At 50.8% G+C, this 23,727-nt stretch overlaps 7 protein-coding genes across 7 annotated transcripts; 2 read left to right on the forward strand and 5 right to left on the reverse strand.

Annotated features, from left to right (window-relative positions):
• Positions 1-34: 34 nt before the first annotated feature.
• Positions 35-875, reverse strand: Z518_09083 (uncharacterized protein; the record flags this gene model as incomplete). Its single annotated transcript, XM_013413040.1, has 3 exons — positions 35-379; positions 415-664; positions 760-875. The coding sequence occupies 3 exons, from the start codon at positions 873-875 to the stop codon at positions 35-37; spliced, it is 711 nt and encodes a 236-aa protein (XP_013268494.1).
• Positions 876-1,676: 801 nt separating this feature from the next.
• On the reverse strand, positions 1,677-3,737 carry Z518_09084 (uncharacterized protein; the record flags this gene model as incomplete). Its single annotated transcript, XM_013413041.1, has 1 exon — positions 1,677-3,737. The coding sequence occupies one exon, from the start codon at positions 3,735-3,737 to the stop codon at positions 1,677-1,679; it is 2,061 nt and encodes a 686-aa protein (XP_013268495.1).
• A 1,952-nt stretch (positions 3,738-5,689) lies between these two features.
• Positions 5,690-9,370, forward strand: Z518_09085 (uncharacterized protein; the record flags this gene model as incomplete). The annotated part of the gene is made up of 2 exons (XM_013413042.1): positions 5,690-9,206; positions 9,267-9,370. 2 exons carry the CDS (start codon positions 5,690-5,692, stop codon positions 9,368-9,370), a joined length of 3,621 nt encoding a protein of 1,206 aa, XP_013268496.1.
• A 2,977-nt stretch (positions 9,371-12,347) lies between these two features.
• On the reverse strand, positions 12,348-13,059 carry Z518_09086 (scytalone dehydratase; the record flags this gene model as incomplete). Its single annotated transcript, XM_013413043.1, has 3 exons — positions 12,348-12,815; positions 12,872-12,927; positions 13,026-13,059. The coding sequence occupies 3 exons, from the start codon at positions 13,057-13,059 to the stop codon at positions 12,348-12,350; spliced, it is 558 nt and encodes a 185-aa protein (XP_013268497.1).
• Positions 13,060-13,633: 574 nt separating this feature from the next.
• On the reverse strand, positions 13,634-15,945 carry Z518_09087 (uncharacterized protein; the record flags this gene model as incomplete). Its single annotated transcript, XM_013413044.1, has 2 exons — positions 13,634-15,478; positions 15,538-15,945. The coding sequence occupies 2 exons, from the start codon at positions 15,943-15,945 to the stop codon at positions 13,634-13,636; spliced, it is 2,253 nt and encodes a 750-aa protein (XP_013268498.1).
• Positions 15,946-17,889: 1,944 nt separating this feature from the next.
• Positions 17,890-21,068, reverse strand: Z518_09088 (uncharacterized protein; the record flags this gene model as incomplete). The annotated part of the gene is made up of 4 exons (XM_013413045.1): positions 17,890-19,256; positions 19,320-20,424; positions 20,466-20,924; positions 20,976-21,068. 4 exons carry the CDS (start codon positions 21,066-21,068, stop codon positions 17,890-17,892), a joined length of 3,024 nt encoding a protein of 1,007 aa, XP_013268499.1.
• Positions 21,069-22,681: 1,613 nt separating this feature from the next.
• On the forward strand, positions 22,682-23,068 carry Z518_09089 (uncharacterized protein; the record flags this gene model as incomplete). Its single annotated transcript, XM_013413046.1, has 1 exon — positions 22,682-23,068. One exon carries the CDS (start codon positions 22,682-22,684, stop codon positions 23,066-23,068), a length of 387 nt encoding a protein of 128 aa, XP_013268500.1.
• Between the last annotated feature and the right edge of the window lie 659 nt (positions 23,069-23,727).

Genomic DNA, 23,727 nt, shown 5'->3' on the forward strand with positions numbered 1-23,727 from the left:
CAGCCAAAGATAAAGCGTATTGCGCACAGCAGATTCAATAAGGGAGGATGCCAGGCCTCAGAAGGATCAGCAGTGCCTTGACATTCGGTCTCGATCTCAATCTCGGTCCATCTTCTTCTCCCGGTCGATTCTTCCGCCGCAGCCTCATGGAGATGAAGAGAAAATACCCCAGTTCGGAAAACGCGGCGGCAAATTCACACCCAAGTCGAATGCCAGCCTGCGTGTTGACCGAGGGCACGAAGCTCACGACATGGAAGCGCGGGATGACCAGCAAGATATTGACGATATACTGATAAGATACGGCACGTCCGGCTGATCGAGCGCCCTCGTGGCATTTGTCATAGCCACTTCCAGCGCGGCGCTGAAGACCGAGAATGAACTGATGCACACGTACGTCAGACTTGTGTGGCGAACTTCGACGGGTACAAAGCTGGCGGCGAATTTCTTCGTGGCGCCTAAGATGATGAAGCTGACGAGCAAGCCCAGGACAGACTGAAATAGGATCAATGCCTGTGAAAGCCCAGCCACGACGCCGATATACGTGTATGAGTCGACGGTGACGACCAGAGACGTGTCGATGTTGGCTATCCACAGTTTGGACAGTGTACCGTATAGCGCAGGTAGGACAAAGGCGGCGAAGTTGTAGAGAATGGCGCCAGAGTACCTAAAGGAATTGAATATTGTTAGCCAAAAATGAACGACTGCGTCCCACGTTGGTCATTTGTCCGTTACGGCCGGCTGTTGTACAGCGCTTTTCACCTGTCACGACTCCAGAAACCGTGTCTCGAAGTAGTCTGGTCCAGCTCATGGCCGTTGCTGGACTCCGGGTGAGGAACTGGACCAATGATCTCGACAACGTCTTTGGGGGACAACATGGTGTATCTGTAGGATGTGTGCAGGAGTCTGCGAATCATCCTGAGCAGCAGAGCCATGCGCTCCGCCAGTATGCACGTAATGAGACTCTCCTGCGAGGCAAGAGAGGCGAGCACATGATGATGCCAAATGGTATTGTGAATGCTGGTTGAGGTCCGAGGCGGTGATGGGTTTCACGGTTACACAACAGCCACAAAGGACATGGATTGAGACATCTTGAGGCGAAACGCCCAACGAGCTGCTTCCACGGGTCTTTCTTGGCTGGGGTCTGATGAGCATGAAGGCAACAGAGGCGATATCCTTGGATATGAGTAAGGATGAATTCGAAGATCTTAAGTCTTATCGTTCACGAACAGGCTTCTCATCATCTAGTTCCCTTTGATAAGTCTTGCGGATTACAATATCCATCCTGAAAGGATTCCAGTTCCAGAATTACCATGTAGTTGTACTTGTCTTTTTCCTCACCTCGCTATGCCTTTGAATCATGCCTCCTTCACCCCGTGTCAATGCTGAATTGTTGATACAAGGCCTTCAAGAGATTCTTTTTTCTTCTCTCACACACACACTCTCTGTGTGCGTTTCCATCACGTTTGATTTCGTTAGATTCTTATGCATCGGAACCGAGATGTAGCTGCGTAATTGGAATGACGGTACAAGGCAACTCAAGTTGTAGCATCCGGGCCTGACCCTGAAAAGCTGTTGTTGGGCCGTTGGATGATGCATCAAAAAGAATCCACCTCAGAAGATTCCGAATTTCTTCTTCTTTTCGCCTTCTGGTGCTCAGTTAGTAATGATGTGTCCTCCTAGATAATAAAGGAACAAAGCTCACCCTGAGGCCCGATATTGCCCGAACTTGTGCTGCTCGTCAGGGTTCCTTTCTTCCCTGCCGCGGCAGTAATTGGATCAGCACCAGCCCCCGCTGCTCTTATAGCGGCAATGCGATGTTTGGCCCTCTCTTCACCCTGATCCGCAGCTCGAACGTACCAGACGTTTGCTTCTAACGGATCACGGCGACATCCAATCCCCATTTCGGTAAAATAACCCACGGTGTATTGAGCTTTCGCCAATCCTTGTTCTGCCGCTCTTTTCGCCCACTCATATGCTTCGCCCTCGTCCTTCTCTAACACATTCGGAACTCCCACCATGTACCATGCACAAAGGGCCATTTGTGACAGTGCGTGTCCACGTTCCCCGGCTCCTGTGTAAAAATGGATGCTTAGGGCTGGATCTTTGGGGCAGTTCAAATGCCCAAACTCGTATGCCTCACCAAGTCGGTAATTGGCTTCCACGTGTCCTAGGTCGGCCGCCTTCGTGTATAATTGTGCGGCGTAGGATTCGTCTTTGAAAACATCGGGGCCGAAACCTGATTCATGAAGACAGCCTAGATCAAACGGTGCTTGGTTGTACTGGGAATCGGCAGATTCCGCGGCTCGCTTGAGCCATCTGATACCCTCACGGTACCGTTTTGTGAGTCCCATGTCGCCAGTTAGACAAGCTCGCCCAAGTCGAAGCATCGCACCGGGATGATTCTTGCTAGCTGCGTGTTGGTAGAACTGGACAGCCTTGGCTGCGTCCACCCGGCAACCCCAGCCAAACTCGTAACACAACGCGGTACGGTACCCCGCCTCCGCATGGCCATGTTTCGAAGCCGCCAGGAAAAGGGGAAAGGCCCGATCCCAATCCTCCCTGCCTTTGTTGAATAAACCCGAAGCGTAACCGTCTGCGAGATAATACTGGGCAAAAGGATATGACCGATCTGATAATCGCTGAAGAATATGTTTGGCCTCTTTCAGGAGATCGTCCCTCACGGATGATGCATGTGATTTCTCCGATACGGCCGACTCAGAAACGGTGTCTGCCCCCAATCCTTCCTCTTGCGCGGCGCTGATCATGAACACTGCGAATTCATATTGAACGGCGGGATCGTTGGTTTTCTTGACGTTGGCCCGATACATTTCCAGGGTTTTTCGCGTGGATAACAACGAGGCATTGGTGCCAACAACAGTACGAAGTCCAGAATTGACCAGATATTCGGCGCCGCTGGGAGCTGCTTGTGGGTATGGGACATTCAACAGGTCGACGTATGATAGCGGTCGCGTGTCTGGCGATCGAGAACCTCTGGAAACGGGTCGACCAGGAGATACCGAAGGAGAAAGTGTACGACCTCGGAAATCAGAAGTGCTCGAAAATCCCGAGGCCGGCCGCGGCATGTTGCGGCCATAGGTACTATTGCGCGCACTGTCTCCTGCCCCGGAACCATCGGTACCAATCGTCATCTTTGAGGCTCGCTTGTCAAGGGCGCTCACTTCCGTATCTTCCAACAACAGATGGTGGTAGCGTAATGGCTCAAAATTCTCCGAGGACGCATTGGAATCGACGGCCGAAGTGGAAGCATGTCGCATCGATCGTTTTTGAACGGGCATTAATTCAACTCCATCTTTGGGGTTGAAGTTCTCCGACGAGACTCTTCGATGGTCCGCGGCCACGTTGGTGGAAGATGGGCCCTCGCCGGGTCTTCGTTGCATCATCGCCTGGGGAGTGGGGGACAATCTATTGGGATCCTGCTGTAGAGAAGGCTGAGGAGTCAAAGTCCGGTTCGGCCCAACCGGGTCGGATGTTCTTGACATTGCAGTCTCGGGAGGATGGATCTGAACGCCTCCTGCGGTGTAGGATTCCTCCAACGATCTCCCATCCACCGGGGACATGGATATTGAGGGGCCATTGTTGGGTTTGGCCGAGGATGTATGCCGGGCTCCACGCTCTTCCGTTGGTTCTACCATCTGTGGGCTGTCGGTTCGCAGAGGAGGGGAGTAGATGGGCGGCGGAGGAGTGGGTGGAAGAGGATGGCTTGTGGTCTCCGCCATGTCGAAGCGATGGAGAGCACCTTAGGAGACAGACATTTGATACACTGCGCCCGGGTATATGAATTGGAAATAGGCTTGTTGACGAAGAGTAGAAGTAGTAGAGGTCGCGGAAGGCCTTGAGGAACGGCAAATACGAATGGAATGCAACCCTCCCGGGCCCGGCTCTCCTGTGTATTTTGCTTGAAGGAATGCTGTGTCGTCGCGGCTGGCCAGCAGAGGAGGGGGTATACTGGCGTGGTTGACGAGGTATCAAACGAAAGTGGCCTTTAACCGTGAAATGATGGAGGATGCTAGGACCAAGAACTGACCAAATCGTCAATGGCACCTGGCATGCAGTCAATTGGTGAAGTGATAGAATGAGGATGGAATTTGAGTGACAGGGTAGGTGACAAGGCGAGGCCACGCAAGTGGACGATGCTGAAGGGGAACCAAGGTTCGGGGAGCCAAGGGGTCGTGTTAGACGCCCCACACCCTTCACGCTGTGCAGTCGGGTCTATAGATGCCCTTTCTTTTTTCCTTCGGACAAAGGCCTGTGAGGGTTCAATACTAGGTCGACAGGGAATTTGTGTGACTATGGACATCCGAGCCGTGGGGACGAACCACGAAGATTTTATCCCAGTTAAAGTGCTGCGACGGTGGCGTTTTAGGGGATCGATAGCCTTGCTAAGGACCAGGGGACTTGACTCCGACGTAAAGTCTAAGCTGGGGGTCTGGGCCCAAAGATCTTAATGCTACCCGGAAGGAGACTTTTTAGGGAAACGCTCGCCCGGAAAGAGGCGGCAACCCATGCTTTTAGTTTGTCCAAAAAGGCACACACACCACCAGGGAGGTTTCAGATGGCGCAAGCGGAGTGGTGCTCCAAGGCCAATATTCATAATGGTACGGAATCGTGGGATGGCCGCATCCAATGTTGAGTAAGATGAAAAAGCCTCTGGACTAGATATACTTGGAGGTCAGCCTGACACATATCAGACAATTGTGCACAAACGCCGCACGTGGCTTTAAGGTATTCCTATGACAGAACTGTATCACGTTATGGCCAACCAAAGTCGAGATGGATGATTGGCTGGTTCAATGGCCCATGGCTGTCAGGGCAACAAGTCGGAGATAAAAATACCTTTTCTTTTGCGGGCGACTCAGCCACACCCGAACAGGCGTACGAAAACACAACTTCAAACAGCCTGGGAGTCCCCATCTTGAGACGCCGGAGAAGACAGAATACTATGCATACATGTGGTACTGGCCGTCAATCAATTACGCTGTCATTCGCATGTTGATGTATGTCACCTAGTAATGATCGTATTCTGTCGCGAGTAGAACATGGTCGAGATTCAGGAGTATCTTGTTTCTCTGACGATCCACTGCCGCCCGTTGGACCACCGCCGCGCTCGGTGAGACACTGCTCAGGCTCAGTCAAAGTATCCAACCAACCATCACCAATCCACCACTGCCTCATCTCATCCTGTTTCTGTCTCTGTTCTCACTTCCACACTCTCTCAATCACTCTCACTTATCTGTATCGACACGGTCTCTCCCTCTCCTCGCGTCTGTCCATAGACCTCGTCCATCGCTCGTTCGCTCAAGCCAAACTCGAAGGGCGCAGTTTTCCTTCCAATAAACAAATCCCACTGTTCGTTTCGTCACTTGACAGACTTTGTCACGCAGTAGTCGAGTCACCCATTCAAACCATTGGCCTCGTTTTCCCGACTTGAGCCCGGGGACCATCTCGCAGAAGGATCGCAGGACCTCATCGCCTCGACGTTCTCCAAGTGTTTGGCTCAGAAACAGCGCAGGCGCTGGCCTCCAATCCACACTCGTTGGTACACATCCTACCTGTTTCTATGTTGAAACGCCTTTCCGTCTAGGATATGTATGTCGAAATTGAACAACGCTATTTGTTGATGTGAATGTTTACCCCCTTCCCTCTTCTGACATTCCTTTTTGGCAGCATCATGTCTGAACCGTGGAGGCCACGGCCTGCTACGTCCCCGACTCGCGACAAATCCCATTCCCCATACAGAGACTCGCCTTCTCGACGGCTGAGAGACATCGAAACCGGATACCACCCGTCCCGCAATGCGCCTTCCTCTCCGAGCTCGAGAACCGCGGACTGGGAACCGATCATGTCCAATCCGATGACCCAGAGCGAGCTCAATCGCAAGAAATCCCTGATCCGTCCCGAACGGAGTCGAATTGATCGAGATCATCCCAACTACCACTATCGTAAACATGCTCAGAATATGGAAGTCTTCCCCTCCACCACGGGGAATGATCCAGCGGTTGAAGAGTTGGCCGAGGCGCGAACCGTGAGCTCCGACAGCAGTAATCTCATCCCTCCAGCCGGCGACGAATTCTCGACCCAACGGCCAAGGGCGCATGTGCCGGGGAAAATAGAGCTAGTTGGTGAAAGGCGAGCTCCGAAAAAGTTGGTCAGAAAGGATACCCGCAACGTGACCGAGGATGAAAAAAGGCGGCAGAAAGAACTTGACAAGATCAGACCTCCGAGCATATGGAATGTATACTGTGCCATTGTGACGTTCTGGGCGCCGGACTTCGTGCTTCAATGCTTCGGTATGCCAGCCCGAGCCCAACGACGGGCGTGGAGGGAAAAAATTGGTCTCATCAGTATTATCATCGCTATTGCCGCCTTTGTGGGGTTCTTGACCTTTGGCTTCACGCAAGCCGTCTGTCCGGCCCCCGGACTTCGTCTCAAGATCAACCATGTCGATCGGGGTTACATGATTTTCCATGGGGATGCATACAATCTGGACGGGTCCCTGCATCCAGCTGCTCTGGGTGTTCCGCTCGACAGCAACGTTCTCTACGATCTTCCTCACAAGTATGGCGGTCAGGATGGAAGCTTCATGTTCCAGAAGGTGAATGGGGATTGCAAAGGACTCATTACTCTGGCCAACGGTTCTGATGTCCCTACAAATGACGAGGGAGATCTGGCCTGGTACTTCCCTTGTACAGCTTTCAACCAGGATGGTTCCTCGCCCGTCAACCTTACCGTGCCGTATTATTTGGGGTATGCGTGCCATACCACGGCCAAAGCGCGAAACACCTTCTACAATTTGAGAAAGGCCGGAGAAGTCTTTTTCACCTGGGACGACGTCAAAAACCAAAGTCGAAACCTGGTTGTCTACTCAGGTTCGGTGGTCGATTTGGATCTTTTGAGATGGTTCAATGACAGTCAAGTCGCGTGGCCCAAGCAATTTGACGATTTACGGACGAATGATCAAATTCGGGGCATGGACATCACACATGTGCTGCAGTCATCCACCGACAAGAAGGTTGGCCAATGTCTCACCCAAATCGCCAAAGTCGGCTCCATTGATACCGAGACTGTCGGGTGCATCGCCTCCAAGGTCGTCCTATACGTCTCGTTGGCCTTCATTCTCGCCATCGTGTTTGCCAAATTTTTCCTCGCATTGGCTTTCCAATGGTTTCTGGCACGCAAATTCGCCGCTGCCACAACTTCCCAAACCTCGGATCCAAAGAAGAGGGCCAAACAGATTGAAGATTGGACCGACGATATTTACAAGCCGGCTCCAAAGATAACAGATCCCGCGAGCACCGTCTCAGGCTCGGATGGACGTACCAGCAAGCGGGGAAGCATGTTGTTCCCACAAACGTCTCGTTTTACCAGTCCCTACGCGGTCGAACGTGTGCCCAAGGGTAATCGAGCTCCACCGACCACGATGACCAGTCAATCATCCAGCGCCAAGCTGATCCAACCAGGAAGTGGCTTATACAAGACCGGTTACAATGGCAGTCAGAATACCTTGGACCTCCCCTCCCGCATGAGCGTTGGTGCGAGCAGGGCCAGTCTCCTCCTTTCTGGTCAGGACACGCGCTACTCAGCGGTCCTAGATGGTATGGAACCTAATGGCCCTGTCGGGTTCATTCACGAAAATGTTGTTCCTCAACCACCGCCTGAATGGCAACCATTCGGATACCCCCTCGCACATGTTATTTGCTTGGTTACGGCCTACTCCGAAGGCGAAGATGGTATTCGTACGACGTTGGACTCGATCGCTACAACCGACTACCCCAACAGTCACAAGGCAATTCTTGTCATTTGTGATGGATTGATCAAAGGAAAAGGCGAGAATATGTCCACTCCCGACATCGTTCTCGGGATGATGGGAGATTTTGTCGTCCTTCCCGAAGATGTTCAGGCCTTTTCTTATGTGGCTGTATCCAGCGGCTCCAAGCGACACAACATGGCCAAAGTCTATGCCGGTTTCTATGATTATGGCCCCAAGTCGAGAATTGATCCGACCAAGCAACAGCGAGTCCCAATGATGGTGGTGGTCAAATGCGGAACGCCGGATGAAGCCACCAAGGCCAAACCTGGAAATCGAGGCAAACGTGACAGTCAGATCGTTCTCATGTCCTTCCTGCAAAAGGTCATGTTCGACGAAAGAATGACCGAACTGGAATATGAAATGTTCAACGGCCTGTGGAAAGTCACCGGCATGTCCCCCGACTTTTACGAAATGGTTCTCATGGTGGACGCCGATACCAAAGTCTTCCCGGACAGCTTGACGCATATGATTTCGGCCATGGTGAAAGATCCCGAAATCATGGGTCTTTGCGGTGAAACCAAGATCGCAAACAAGAATCAATCTTGGGTGTCACGGATTCAAGTGTTCGAATACTTCATCTCCCACCATCTGTCCAAGTCTTTCGAATCGGTCTTTGGCGGTGTGACTTGTCTTCCGGGATGTTTCTGCATGTACCGGATCAAATCACCTAAAGGTAGTCAAAACTACTGGGTCCCGATCTTGGCCAATCCGGACATTGTCGAACATTACTCCGAAAATGTGGTGGACACTCTTCACAAGAAAAACCTCTTGCTGCTTGGTGAGGACCGATATCTATCGACACTGATGTTGAAAACCTTTCCGAAACGAAAGCAAGTCTTTGTGCCCCAGGCCGTTTGCAAAACTACGGTACCCGATGAATTCAAAGTCTTGCTCTCACAACGTCGACGATGGATTAACAGTACCGTCCACAATCTTATGGAACTGGTCCTAGTTCGAGATCTTTGTGGCACATTCTGCTTCAGTATGCAGTTTGTGGTTTTTATCGAACTTATCGGTACACTCGTCCTCCCGGCCGCTATTGCTTTCACCTTTTACCTGATCATCATCTCAATTGTGAAGAAGCCAGTTCCAGTCATTCCGCTCATTCTCTTGGCTCTCATTCTAGGTCTCCCTGGGGTCCTTATCGTCTTGACCGCTCACCGTTTGTCATATATCCTGTGGATGTTGATCTACCTCCTTTCATTGCCCATTTGGAATTTCGTCCTACCAACATATGCATATTGGAAGTTCGACGATTTCAGTTGGGGTGAGACCAGGAAAACGGCTGGCGAAAAGACCAAGAAGGCTGGTCTCGAATATGAAGGAGAATTTGACAGCACTAAGATCACCATGAAACGGTGGGGTGATTTTGAAAGAGGTAAGCATGATTCATGGCTTCGGCATATTCCTCAACGAGTGCTTACTCATATCTAAACAGAGCGACGAGCGCAAGCCAATGGAAGTAGTTGGGCACAACATTTCACCAGACCTCCGAGTGGTTATGCTTCGACCCAAAACTTCGATCCATATCATGACTATTGATTTTGATTGAAGAAATGTTTCTTGTTCACGCCTGACGACATCATACTAGACAATAATGTTGCATTGATTTTTGCTCTTTTCCGAAAAAAAATAAAAATAAAAAAAAAAAAAAAAAAAGAAAAGAAGGAGGGGGGAGGGGGGAAGGGAATATGCCTAGCATTACGGGATGCGGGATTCAAATTACACTGGGAGCTATCGTGCTGTATAAGTGTGGATAGGTTTGTTAACTGATGGAACTGGGAATGGTGGCAAGTCACGGCACGGCATGGAATGGAATATCACACGGGAGGTATGCTCTTGGATCTTTTGTTTGGTAACCATCATCAACCCTAATTGTGCTATCGTACCATCGCCTTATTCATCTGGAGTGTTATGGTGCCAGTACCGGTGTATAGCATTTGGACGGAAGTCGAGGGGTATGGTATGACACGGACGTCACCGCGTGTGGAATCGGTATGGGCCTCAAAAGTAGCCGCCTTGGCAAATTAGCTGTCCTGCTACAAGAATAGAGTTTAATGATGTCGTTGTCGGCATTTACCTCAGTGGAAGCATGCCATATGTGAGAAAAATTGATAGAAAGGAGCTAAATGGGGACACAGCCTGACACGTGACCGACCGGCTCCACGGTTTGCCGAACGAAAAGCACGTAGATTAGGAGTGTGTGGTTGATTGCTGACGAACGACCAATTCTTCCGACTCTGACTGTGGCTCTATTGTGAGCGACTCAGAGTGTTGGACTCGGCCTGGGGTGTGATGCGTGACAGATACGTGACAATATATTACAGTTCTCGTAGGCAGGTGGCCACCACATCTGGGGACAGAAGGGCGTAAGCTTCGGAAAATACATCGCGGCAAGCTGGTGGAAGCTTAACGGAGTCCAACAGAATTTTGATCGTTGTCTTTGAAGCTTTTGGTGACCAGATTGTCAATATCATCGACGTCCACTAATTCTTTCTCAACTTCTTTCAATTTCAATAGAGTCATTTTGGTTAATTCGCGTTGGTTGGGCTGTTGATAATACTGTACGCAAATGTTTCTTGTCAAATGAACTGGGTAATGCCGGTGCAGTGCTCTCACGTGGCGTTGACAACTTATGGAATTTCCTGCGGCGTGGGGTCTTTGTGGTCAAGGAATCGTGTCGACTGGTGGATCCACATTATAGAATTCCAGAGGGATGTTTTTCGAGCTTCTCTCTCTGCAACTGACCCAGGCCGAAAGCCGGAGTCTGGTGTTCAGTGTGGTCGTGCCCCGGAACCAGATTGTGGACAAAATCTTCCATGTCTTCAACATCTTTGGTTCGGTGAGCAGAATTTGTTCACCACGATAAATGGTGGGACCCATCATAACACAAAGGCTCTCTCAGATCTAGAAGTATAACGTGGGGATTGCCGAAAGCGACCATTTACTTCATGCCTAGCTTGCCGCCATGCACCTCAACATCGCTATGATAGCACCTAGGATGACTGCCGGGCAGGATGCGCACAAACATTTTGGGGACCGCCATTTCCACGTTGAGTCAGTACTTGTCTCAACCAAATTGCCATGCTGGTTTGTCCTGATCAAATGCGATTTGATTCCGGCGTCGATGGTAGTAAAGGAGTACCCTTGAGAATGTGCTATGGGAAGACTGACATTCATATAGATATCTTATGACGAGATCGAAAGTCTCGACTCTCATCACTGGAATACGCGGCGATGACTTGAACCACTTCAAAGACGATTCAGTGCTGACGGATCTGGCGTCTGGCTGTATCGAATTCTTCAACTGAGATTTGCTGGCCATTCTTCCTGCATGAACTGACGATAGGGAGACGGGATTCTGGGCACTGGAGGATGAAGGACCGGTTTGGCGTGTATCCACGTCGAATGATCGTCTGATATACCCTTCGATACTTCCAGATTCTTCGAGGGAAATGGTTGCCCGCCTTCCGGAGGGGGTTTGGGCTCTCATATACTCATCGAAATTGGTCTCGACACCATCAAACTTCTTGAGAGGGGGTCAACGGTCAAGAGATGCAGAAGCAGCCGAGCCAGACGTCTCCTCGATTCAGAAAGTTCCCAGAAGCCTGGTCATGCGTGGCCGACCCGCACCTGATCTTTGAGAAGCTCTTGAGTCTCACACTCCTTTTTACTACATCGTCGCTCTCTTTCCCCTCCTCGCCTCTGATTGGAAGATATGCAAGCGTATATTGCATCTAGGAAGATCTTGACTAGAGAGTTGGCACGGCACTTGGCGAGTTCGGAAGAGATGGACTGTGTCGTCTGAATATGGGTTCTCATTATGGACTCCTGGCGACCGAAGAGTAGAAAGTTAAGACCAGCAGGTTGGATCCCGTTGGACTGCTGGGAACTTCGTTTCTAGACCTTCATAACTGGAACGAAGTGCGGTACATTATAACAACATTCTTCTGGAGTGAAAGGCGGAACGAGAGCTGCTGTAATTACTGGCAGAATAGCTATCCTGAGGTTCTTTGAAGGGTGGGTCATGAATGGGCCAGAAAGCCATGGGGCCGACTAGTCTTGAAATGCAGCAAGTGTTCGGAAACCAGGCTGTGGACTGGCAGGCCATATTCAAATCGATGCAATGGTTGAATCGCGCACGTTCACATGCAACCGACTTTTCGGCAGAATCGGCCAGGTCTTGATGCCGAACATTTTCATGAGATTTCCTGCTGTACTGGTTTCGGCGCGACGGGAGACCATGGAGCTGCACCGTGCAAGTCTTGTGTGGCCGCCTCTGTCCCGGCCCCCTCTCTGGCATTGATAAATTTAGCAGAACGAGTGTTGAGGCATGAAAGACGCAAATCCAGAGTGTGCGAGTATTGTCAGTTCTTGTATTCATCGTCTGTCTCCATGCTGAATATAGCCAGAACATTTTCATGTTCTCTCAGTCCGTTCCTGTCCAGTGGGCTCCCGCCACCATGTGTCCCATCACCTCGAATCTGTAGAAATGTAGAATAAGACCAAGAATTCCAGTCTATGCAGGAGGAATGCCCTGGGCCTCCTTAGCAAGCTTCTCAGCCTCCTCCTTTTCGCCCAGCTCTTCACGGCCGTCGGCAAAGACTTTGTCGAAGTCGTACTCGCCCCATCTGATGTCAGGGTTGAGGCCGGCAAATTTCCACACCCCATCGACCTTCTTGTACCAGTGCATGTTGTAGCTGTGGGCGTGTCCCTTGACCAGGATTTTGGTGCGGGTGGCGTCCGCGTACCTCTGGTGAGGCACACGCAGTTGGTGGTGGCCAATAATCTCGGTATCAGAGACCTTCTCCCACTTGGAAGCGCCACAGAAGTGTTGGGTCATAAGGAGGGGGTCACCGAGGACTTTGGGGTCGGAGATCATGGCAATGAAATCGTCGGCTGGCATGGCTTCCCAGAGCTTGTTCAAAAAGGAGCGGTAGTCAATGCGGACGGTGGGAGCGACGATTTTGCGCAGACGAGCCCAGTCCTGGAGAGAGAAGGGAGTCAGCATGTATTTCGAAAGCGAGAACAGCTGAGCAAAACCTTGGAATCATAGCTTTCGGCCCATTCAAAGTAGGCAGTGAGGCAGCCTTGGTAGTCTATTCAATGGTGGATATGCAGTCAGTTCAATTGTCCGGTCAATTGAGGGGTAAGCCCCCGGGGGAAGAAGAAAGGAAGGGGGGGGGGAGGGACTCACCTTCCCAAGAAATCAACTTGTCCGTGGACGCCATCACGGAAGACAGAGACAGTACAGCAAGTGAAATAGCAAGAGAAAGAAAAGAGGAAGATATGAAGAAAAAAGAGGGGGAAGAGCAGTCAATCTAAATAATTCGACGCCGTGTTTGTGGCACACCGCCATCTGGTTTCTATCCAAAGGGTCCCTCCGTACTATGGCATTGGCACAGCGTCCTACTATTCGCGGAGTATGCACATTGAAACTAGTACCTGGTCCGGTTCCTTAGCGACATGCAAAGACACGGGCGCTAAAGCGGGATACGCGATGCGCGGGGGGTCTGACTCCCTGGATCAGCAGCAGCCCGCACACCATCTCGGGGGTATTTTTGGGATATTTTGGGAATTGACACTTCCGGGTCCAAAAAAATCACTGCCGAATAAGATAACAACGATTGTGGAGGGTACAAATAATACTGCCCCTCTCTTGCGATACTAACAAAACCCCCAGGCCCCAAAACCAAATAATGGCACCCCCTATTTTGCAAGGCTGAGATTCACCTTGGGCTTGAACTATTAACGAGGTTGTGCTTACGCCTTTGCGTGTCTCGTTTGTTAGTTCTCCGGTAACGATCAAATTCCAGATTGACGTCTCACTCGGACTCTGACTGCCGCCTTCATTGTCCTCGGTATGCTCTTGATATTAGTCATGGGCCTCATGAAACCACTGGCAAGACCAGTCCGTGGATCTCTCTGCAGGCTCCCACATCTCAAATGTCCGTTTCTGTCCGCTGGCAATTGACTGAGACTCTGTACTACTCGCCAGTAGTTGCCGAAAAATGCATGCATTCGAACATCGTTTTGGTCTCCGATCACTCCATGGCCCAAAGTCACAGCAGTCTGTCCGCCAATTTCAATCGCGTGCCCGTCGGGATGTCGGTAAGGCCCCAGCATGACGGAGTAGACGGGGCCTTCGAAGTCCGCGATGTCTTCTGCAATGTGCCTCGGGAAAACCCAACATCCTTGGTGCTTAATGGGATGCCACGGCGTCACCCAAAGCTTCCCGACACGACAAAGTTGCCCCGTGTGACCCATCATCCGGGTCTTCACCACTGCTACCACGGGGCGAGGTCCCACGGGAGTCCAAATCGACACACCGGCCTTGAGCGCCTTGATGGGGATTCTAGATCCGTCAGCCATGGTGATCTTGGAATTTCCCCCAAAGCACGGGGCGCTGGATGAGTTGTAACGGCTCATCCGCACTCGGGGCGGCGAAATCACTCGGGTGCCAGTCACTTCTCCCTTTGAGCCATAGGTAGTCACCACCTTGGGAGGAAGACTGGGCTTGGGCGCTGGAAGATTGTCGAATGCTGCATCCAGTTCGTCTCGGCATTTGATGAAAAGAGGACTCTCTTTGCCGTACAACAACGGCCCAGGATCCTTAAACGTGTTACACATTTGACGTTGATGAGCATGAAGCAGGCTGGGGAGGTAGTGGCGACCCCATTTCAACCAATAATTTTGCTTCTCGGACCAAAGCAATGCCTTGGAGATTTGCCCTGCCGGTTCTTCCCCGGCCAAGTCTTCAGCGAGTGACTTCACATACGCGGCGTCCTTGCAGGGGGAGGATTGGATGGCCGTGATGACAGCATCCAGACGTGTTCGTGCCTGATCCACAGCGGCTTTGTCGGAGATCGCAGCGTGTTCACCGTTGTCCTTCGTGGGGAAGAGGGATGACAGGAAATCACATATCGCCGCACGGTATTGGTGATATTCAGCTATGGCAGGGCTCCACGTTGTTTTCTCCGAATACACCATGCGGCCCTGAGAGCCTTGTGATTCGCCATTCGCCAATCGGTATTTGAGAATCGCCGTAATTACGGCATTGGGCGGCATGCCTGGACACTTGACAAGAATATCCCGAGATTGACCAAATAGAATATTGCCCAAATTCAGACTGAGCCGTTTTCCACTCTCGTTAGCGCACATCATTCCTGCGCTGAGATTCATTGTAGTCCCCTTCGAATCGCTCAGTTCGAGGATCGCCGATGTCCCCATCGTGGTATACAAATTGGCGACCGCGTGGACGAACACCGTCCCGATCATGCCAGCGTCCGGGATAAAGGAGTAGTTGCCGTTACCCACCTCCGCGATGGACTGCATCAATTCCGATCGGATGTGGTAACCGAACCCAAACGTATGAATCGTGGGGAGAGAAGCTCGTGGGTGCGCTGCCTCCACGAGCATGGGCCTGAGTTTGGCGACGTATCCTTGTTGCGGACACATGTGATTGGGCATCCCGTCCGTCAAAATATACATGCCTGCCACGTTGCCGATCAGACGGGCTTCCTCGAACAGATTTAAGCCGGATCGGATACCCGCCCAGAGATTCGTGCAGGACTCCGTGCGGAGTTGGTCCACTCGCTGCCACGTTGCTTTCTTCTCTTCATTAGTCATGCGGGTGAGCTTTTGCACGACCTGCCGTACAACCCGTTAGTGCACGATCCAATGTCTCCCGGATCTGCCCACCATCTTACCTTGGCATCATCTGAGAAGGTGACAATTCCAAGTCGGTCATTTTCACCGAGGGTCTCGAGTATGGTTCGGGCCGCATGTTTCGTCAGGTCAAGAACACTGAGACCAGCGGCCTCCTTGTCATTACAATCTTCCACATCGGGGAGTGGTGCAGCCGCGTTCATGCTTCCAGAAACATCAATCACCAGCACAATGTCACACGAGGCTCGCTTGAGGCCATCTTCCGGAACTTTGGGCGGTCGAACCGAGACAATGAAAGCATCGTCATTTTGAAGCGGATGAAGCTCGACACGTAGGTGTTGTTTCTCGGGATTTGTTGAGCGCGGCCGCAGGGGAAGATCGTGAGATCCATCCACCATGACGAAGTCTTCTGGCGAGGTATCGAACCGAGTGGTTCCGCTATCGGCCATGGTGATGGAGGAGCAGGGTGTTTAGAGCGGCGAATAATTGAAATGGAAAGCGCGGGACCGTTTGTATGGCACCGTCTTTGTATCAAGCACCTGCCGAGAGGAATTTGGACTCTATGCTTTTGTATTTCTCCTCCAGAGATAGATCTCTTCCTCTTGTTGCTCCGTACGTTGACTACCTCCTAGGCTAGTATATTGTCGCTATTGGGACGTGTTTGATTGCTATTTGGGAAGAGAAATTTAGTATCGTGTGGGCACAAAGAAGGGGAATTCGAAAATGAATGTCACCACGTGCGAGAAGATGTTAGATTTGATCGGGAAGCACTCATCTTCAAATAGTCCGCTAATGAGGCAGTGACTCTTTCTGCAGTGACTCTTTCGGCAATGACTCTTTCGTCGTGTCTGCCTGTTCGCAGAAGATTCGAGCTGGGAAGATCCCGACCTCCCCTTCAGATGGAGTATTGGCCCAATGCACAAATGCATAAAGGCTACTCTGCCCACTTTGGCGAAGTAACTAGGTCCCTGTGATTTCCCTGCTCACAGCCTTATACCCCATTGCTCCAGAAGATGCCCTTCCAGGCAGTGACAGTATTTCTCTGAAAATCCTTTTCGGCACAGTGTTGTCAAGACGCCTGAGGCAGTCATAGAGCGGGCTTGGTTGGAGGCGTTGATGTAAACAATAGCAGCGAAGGCGGAATCTAGAGTTCGGTAATGCTCCCATTTCCTTGCTGAGAAGGGTGAATTATGAGCCTTCGAGCTTCCTGTCTGCCTTGAAAATGCCATGACTAGCGAACGGAAATTGACGCCCAGTGTGTCAGCCTGATCGGGTTGATAATTTCCTGCCCCACAGATGGGGGGCCAGAACTTCGGTCCCGTTGGTTGAGAGGAGCCAACTTGAAGAGCATTTAGAGGGAAGAGAGATGTGCTAACTACAAAGACTTGCAAACCAGCTTCCTCCCCAAAGACATTTACAAAATTTCTCTGTCCTGGAGAGGAGCACCGCCGGATCCACTTCTCACCAAAATCGAATCAAGTCTGGTCAGGTCGCGGCCAAGGTTGCAAGCCTTGCTTGTCCTGACAAAACCTTCCCTTGCAGAGATTTGGGCAGTTTGTACTGTAATATGTCCCTATGACTGCAACGCATCCGTCGTGTGAGTGCGATTGCGAAGGCAGAATTTTTCCGAAGCCTAAGAAGTCGCCAGTCAGGCCAGGGCATATAATTCTGCTGAAAAACATACATTGGATCTCCCGACTTTCGAGCGCAGCCCACGACTTGCGGCAGTCAATGCCAAAACTTCGTTTCATGCGCAGGCGCGGTCCACTGCAGGCGCATTATCACAAGAAATTAGCTGTTCCTGCTTGAAAGCTGACAGAGGAGAAGTTCCGTGCCTTCGGTTTGATAGGATGATTTGATGGCACCCTCGAGCCGTTCACAACGTTCGTGAGACGAACAAAGAACTTTCTGGAGTCCAACCAACGCTCGTTGGCACATCTTCATCGCTTCTTCTAGTCCGTCCAAAAGAATCTGCAGCCGACCAAGATTCTCACCGGTGTTGAGTATTGGAACATACGCGCTCATCAGGTTCGGCCCAAGAGCATTCCCACAGCCTTGTAGAGCCCGCCGATACATCTCTCCGCCTTGTCCAGCTTCCCTTGATTGGCATAGAGGAGGCGCGATTGTTGACCGCATTCTCTCGAATAGCGTCTACAACATCGCCTCAGGCCATAGAATTGATCACACTGGTAAGATCATCTCATCAGCCGTGCCTTTAGCATTTGGGTTGGTATCCGTCTCACGCAACAGTTGCGTTATCTTTTTCAAACCTTACCGTGACGCTGGTAGCGCATTGGGAACTGCAATATGTTGGAGCAATGCCTGGGCAATGGTGTACCGTTTCCTGAGACATGCCACTTGCAGGAATGTACCATATTTTCCACGTTGTGTATTCACATCTTACGCAGTAAGATGTGCTCTATCTTCTCATGGCCATACCTGGATGCCGCTAGAAGAGCAGTGCCATATTTCCCACCTTGTATATTCACATCCGCTCCTCTGTCTAGCAGCATCTGCACCACCTCCGAGTGGCCATCAAACGATGCTGCCTGCAGGGCATTGCCATAGTGTCCGCCCTGAGCATTCATATCCGCTCCCCTATCTAGTAGCATCTCCACCACCTCCGAGTGTCCTTCGACTGATGCTACCTGTAGGGCATTGTCAAACCCTCCACCCTCAGCATTCACATCCGCTCCTCTGTCTAGCAGCATCTTCACCACCTCCGGGTGACCTCTGGATGATGCTGCCTGTAGGGCATTCCCAAAGTATTCAACTGGCTCATTGATTCCAGTATAGAGGTTTGACTCCCTACAAGCGGTCAATTGATTGCTATGGCCAGAACTGAGAGACTCAAGTACTTGTTCCACAACTCGAACGAGACCGAACGTACTTGCAATAACCAAACATGTCGCCGGGGGTCGCTCGTGCCACATTTCCGAATACCAATAAATAGGAAACCATGTCTGGCAATAGGTCCGTTGGACATCACAAATCGACAACACAAGGCCGATTTCTTCATCCTTACTCAGATGCTGTGACATTTGATAATGTTCGGCCCACCTTGTGGATGCATATTGCAAAAAAGGATATTTGGATATGAGACGTCCATACCCCCTTTCCCAGTCGAATCGTGTTCCATAAAAATCTGCCCAGGGCGCATTACCCTTAAAAAAGTGGAACAGGAGCAGTGTAATGCAGACCTGGGCTACCGTGTGCTCGGCGTCCACGATATCTAATGAATGATACCACCTCATGCTGGAACCCAGTGCCGCGCCATCCTTGTCTTTGTCTCCCGTCGATCGGAGAAGAAATTCGCGTGCTGTCTGGTGTATCAGGGATACCTTTGATTTATTGATGCTGATAAAGAATCCGCAGATATTTCGAAGGCTAGATTCGCGAACCTTCTCGGGCTCGAGATCAAGTTCTTGGTATGATCGTGGCTCCTTCGTCCTTGTTATGGCTATCGCAACGGTCATCTCTTCGACCGTTAGATCACGCTTCGCGGCGATGATGATCTTCAAAATAGTGCGGGCGACCTGCTGATCAGAGCTCTGATTGAGAATAGTTTCGTATGCTTTAGTGACAGAGGTTGGCAACTGCCCAATCAAAGTCTCAATTTTCCTCACTGTTGCATGACTTGGGAATTTGCGCTGAATCTCCTGTAGCACAAGATACAGCCACAGATAAGTCCGATGTTCCATCGGTTTCAAATATCCTGCGATGAGTGAATGAGATGCTTTGTCAAGTCTGGGGACCACTTCTGGTATCCGCTAGTCAATGACAAGGTTGATCTCCTGGCTGATAAGAGGGGAGCTATCGTCACCAGCAAATTCAATAAAGTTGACGGTAGCATCCAAACGACGGAACTTGCTGTCGATATCGTCGTTAGGACGACTTGTGATGAGAAATTTGATACGTGGCCCTGCAGGGCCAACCACATTTGCATTACTATAAAACTCTGCGAGCTGATCCAATAGCTGCTCTCTGGCATCGGGCTGACATTCGTCCAATGCGTCCAGAAGACAGATAATCTCTCCCGCAGCTTGATGTCGTGAAGTTGTCATGAGTAGCTCCCAGAGCGGATAGAACATAGAGCGGAGACTTTGCCCATTAGTCTTGAAAGGTTGATACGCATGGGAAATCAAGTTAGAAGCCAAATTCCGAGAATATATCTGATGAAGAATAGCGCTGAGGGCATCCTCCCCTCGCTGTCGTCGCTCGAGGCCATCCTTGAAAAAGAAATAGCAAACGTTCGCTGTCATCATTCGGGAGCTGAGAAGTCTTTCATCAATCAAGGTCCGGGACAAGACCGACTTGCCACAACCAGGGCCAGTTGAGAGCCACAGCACGCCAGATGTCGTAGAATCTCGCCACTTATGGAACCGGTCATCATCAAGGAACCATCGACAGGTATTCGGTACACGTTTGGGGTTAAAGTTTTTCTGTCCGGAATAATCAGCAGCAAGACACTGAAGAATTTCTGTTCGAAGATCGTCTTCTCTGTCAGCGGCGCGAGTGGTAAGAACATGGCGTAGAGCGTCGAGGATTTGTTCCTGGGTCTCATTAGCTTGCTCTATTTGCTTCGTTTGCCGCTCCCACTGCTCTTGTTCTGCCTGTTTGTCTATTAGTGCTTCATGCTCCTGGCAATATTGATCCGCCTCGTCAATCGTCTGTACCATGGTTTTCCACTGGCCAGATCGACTAATACTGTGGATACCACGTATCACCGAATTGTCAGAGAGATGACAAGCCATCCGCGCTTGATATTCGAGAACGTGAGAATAAAGCTCGACAATAGCGCTGCGATATCCATCACTCGTGTTGCCATGGCATAGTGTAGTTCGAATGTCGTACAATCTTAATAATGCAGCGATATGATCAAGGCCTTGTATCATGGCATCACTCTCTTGACTAGGGTTCAAGGCCAACTATACAAGTTAGTGAGGCACAATAATGGCACACCACTTACCGGTAATTGCATTGTGATACCCGACCATGCCAGCACCATATGCGGCTGGCTACTGAGGGCACTTGACACAAGATCCTTGCTCCACAATACAAATTTGATCAGACGTTCTCCACTTTCCCGAATCTTGACAGGTTGGGCAGCAAGTGTGATAATCCACTGACGTTCATCTCGCATGTCTAGTCGTGCTTTCACCAGAGACTTTATCTGTTCTTGTGAGATAAAGCTGGCGCCTGAGACGATTTCAAATGATTGTACTAAATCAGGCTCTTTCTGTTTTAATTTCTCGTATGTGTTGTTCCACAAAGCCTGCGGCGACCAAGGAGGAGCAGAAGGACTCGACGAAGGAGCAGCAGTCGATGTAGAGGGGATGGGTGCAGGAGGATCGGCTTTTGGTGTTCTGCCACTCTGGCTAGAGGCAACAGCACCCACACTCTGCTGGGCTTGTCTCGAGGGATCATTCTGCGACTATGTTCTGAGAAGAAGCACTTTCGAGTTTGTTAGTGTACTTACTTGGAGAGAGGGGGAGATTGCGGCGCTGACAGTAGGGCTGTTCTCTTTCCTAGTCTTCCCTCTCCGCCTCTTTAGCAGACCCGTCAACTTCATAGTTTCGTCGACGAATCCATCAAAGGTAGAGAGGGCTCTGGGCGACCCCAAGAGTCAACAAAGAGAAGAAGACGGACCGTAGACACACGTATTATGAAAGTTCTGGCCAGGCCCGGTCAGATGAATTCCTCCTTCTCATTTGCCTTCCTGCGCGCGCAAGACCTCTTCCCCGCTTACCTAGGCTTCAGTGGCAACGTCCTCCGCAGAGACAGAGTCTGAGAGATCTGAGGCAACAGCGACAGCGTTCTGCTTCGCCAGTAAGAGAAGGGCCAGGCTCTACAAGGGGCACAACAGGCGCAGGAAGAGGTGGAAGAGCTCTACAACAGGCGCAAGAAGAGGAGGCATTCCAGGCACGTTTACGTGGCAATTATGACACCAGAAGACGCCAGGAGGGCATTTATATCGACAAATACCACGGCGACGATGTCAGAGGCATTTATTGGGTGCCAAACCTAAATGTGGCCGCTCGCTTTGTCAGGCGCTGTCACGTGGCTGAACCTCCTGTACCGATACAGCAGATCGGCTAACTTGCCTGTTTCATTCATCTCCGGTACACGTACAGGGGCCGGAGACGGCGAAGGCTCTGGCTCTTCCAATGAGTGCAGGATAGAGCCCATCTATATACCTTAGTGTTGTTGCCTGTGCTTGCGGCCTAGCAGGCAGCCATCTCATAGGTAAACAGCTCGGCCCACTTCCTGCAATATTATTGGCCCACATATGCCTTAACCACGTGATTACACAAGCTCTAATCACGTGATTAGCCACCGAAAATTAAGGTTTATTCTTTATTCGGCCAAATTTCCCCTCAACTTTGACACCAAATCGTGGTTGACCTATCAAGGACGAAACTAGGGAACAGTCCATGTTTCAGTCGAACCGATAGAATTGAGGGACCTCATTAGTGTTCGATCATAGGTGAGGCAAGAGGGTTGTCCGGCCTAGTTTCTAGGTGCCCGAGATGGGTAAACGTAATGCTCCAGCCAGTGATTGTCGATGTCGCACTTGATCTCTGTGGGAGGTGATTCTCTTCTGGTTGAACTGCTCTGACTGAAAACTTTCGCTGGCTGTGGCGCCCCATCTATAAGTGAGTTATACACTGGCTATAGGAGGGGTGTTGCGTTTCTTTTTGTTTTTTGGATTTTTGCCAAGTCCAAATCACACACTTAATGCGCCAAGCCAAGCTTTTGCGCCAAGTCGTGCGGTCCGCCACTCCTCCATTAGTATCCCGCGGTTCTCACAGTTAACCCCCTCGTCAACGGGCTTGCCTTGCTTCCCATCACGGCCTGAACGTGAAGTCCTCCCTACCCCTGCTTCGAATCTCGTCTCCACCGATTGGCAATACCATGTAGTATGGACAAGAAGAGAGATTTTCAAGAAGAGAAAGATCGGGTCGCGACTCCTGGGACGGTTGGTCCGATGAAGAGAATGAGGGCGAGGTAAATTCGGACATACAAGAGGACATGGATTTAGACGAAGAGGACAACGAGATGGACTCGAACCTGCAAGAAGATGTGGATTTACACGAAGACATCCTGGAGAATTCTGACAATACTAAACCCGGGAGATGAAAACCGCGCACGGTTGAGGAGAAATGCGCAGCGATCCTACACAATATGACCCGGGCACATGAAATCACATTATCAACATTCTTGGAATACATCCTCGATCACCGCAAAGAGGAGGCAGTAATGGGACAGTTTGGTCAACTCGAGAAATTTATTGCTAGGCTCGCGAGCCGATGTACGAACCAAGAGCTCGAGCTGGATCAGGAGCTTTTAACAACCAAGGAGTGGAAGACCATATTTGAATCTGGTTTGTGGAAGGCGGCACATATACTTCTACACCAGGAGATTCTTCGGATTGCCAAACTTGATGAGCTCTCGGGTGATGTTGAGGTGACAGATAATACGAATTCGACGCTGAGCGACCCGGTTATCCCGACGAGTGCCATTCAAGAACGGGCGCCACAGACGGTACAATTACTACGTGAGATTTGCTAGCCGAAGGAACGTCCGCAACGAAGAAGATCGGTCCCGCTTCTTCGAATATCATATACTCTCGCACACATCTGTCAATTACAACAAAACGGGGCCTGTGAGACTGCCGCGGTAGCAATGGGCTGCTTTCTCCAGGCCAATGGGTTATCCCGCAAGGGGATAGACATCTTGAGTCGGTTTGGGTCACCTGCTCGTATCAACGAGTGTGGAAGGCACGCAAGGCCCAAATGCGTCGAACACGGGCAGAGATTCGTAATTGAAAGGACGATCCAACCCTTAATATCACCATCGATAACTGTGATATGGCAGACGGTGTGAACGACGAAAGAATGGGCGACCATAAATCCCATATCTCCGCGGCGACAGACTTGATAAGCTATGGCATCGACATGCCGGTGGGCGGCCTCATGCAAATATAGATCCCTCTCTCCCACTCGATTTCACAGATCCACATACGAAGGATCTGCAAAGCCCGATAGCCAGGACGGATATTAACATACCCACTAGCTATGGCGCTTCTACACCTTCTCCGCGATACACGAGACGTTTCACGACGCCGCTGCGAAGATACTGCCTCGACAGAGGACATGCCTCGACACCGGCAAGGTATTTTATACTCGTCCAGCTAAACAGTCAATCCCACTCGATATCGAACGTCGCGA

Source organism: Rhinocladiella mackenziei (assembly GCF_000835555.1).
Source record: "Rhinocladiella mackenziei CBS 650.93 unplaced genomic scaffold supercont1.7, whole genome shotgun sequence".
In the NCBI taxonomy this organism is placed as follows: domain Eukaryota; kingdom Fungi; phylum Ascomycota; class Eurotiomycetes; order Chaetothyriales; family Herpotrichiellaceae; genus Rhinocladiella; species Rhinocladiella mackenziei.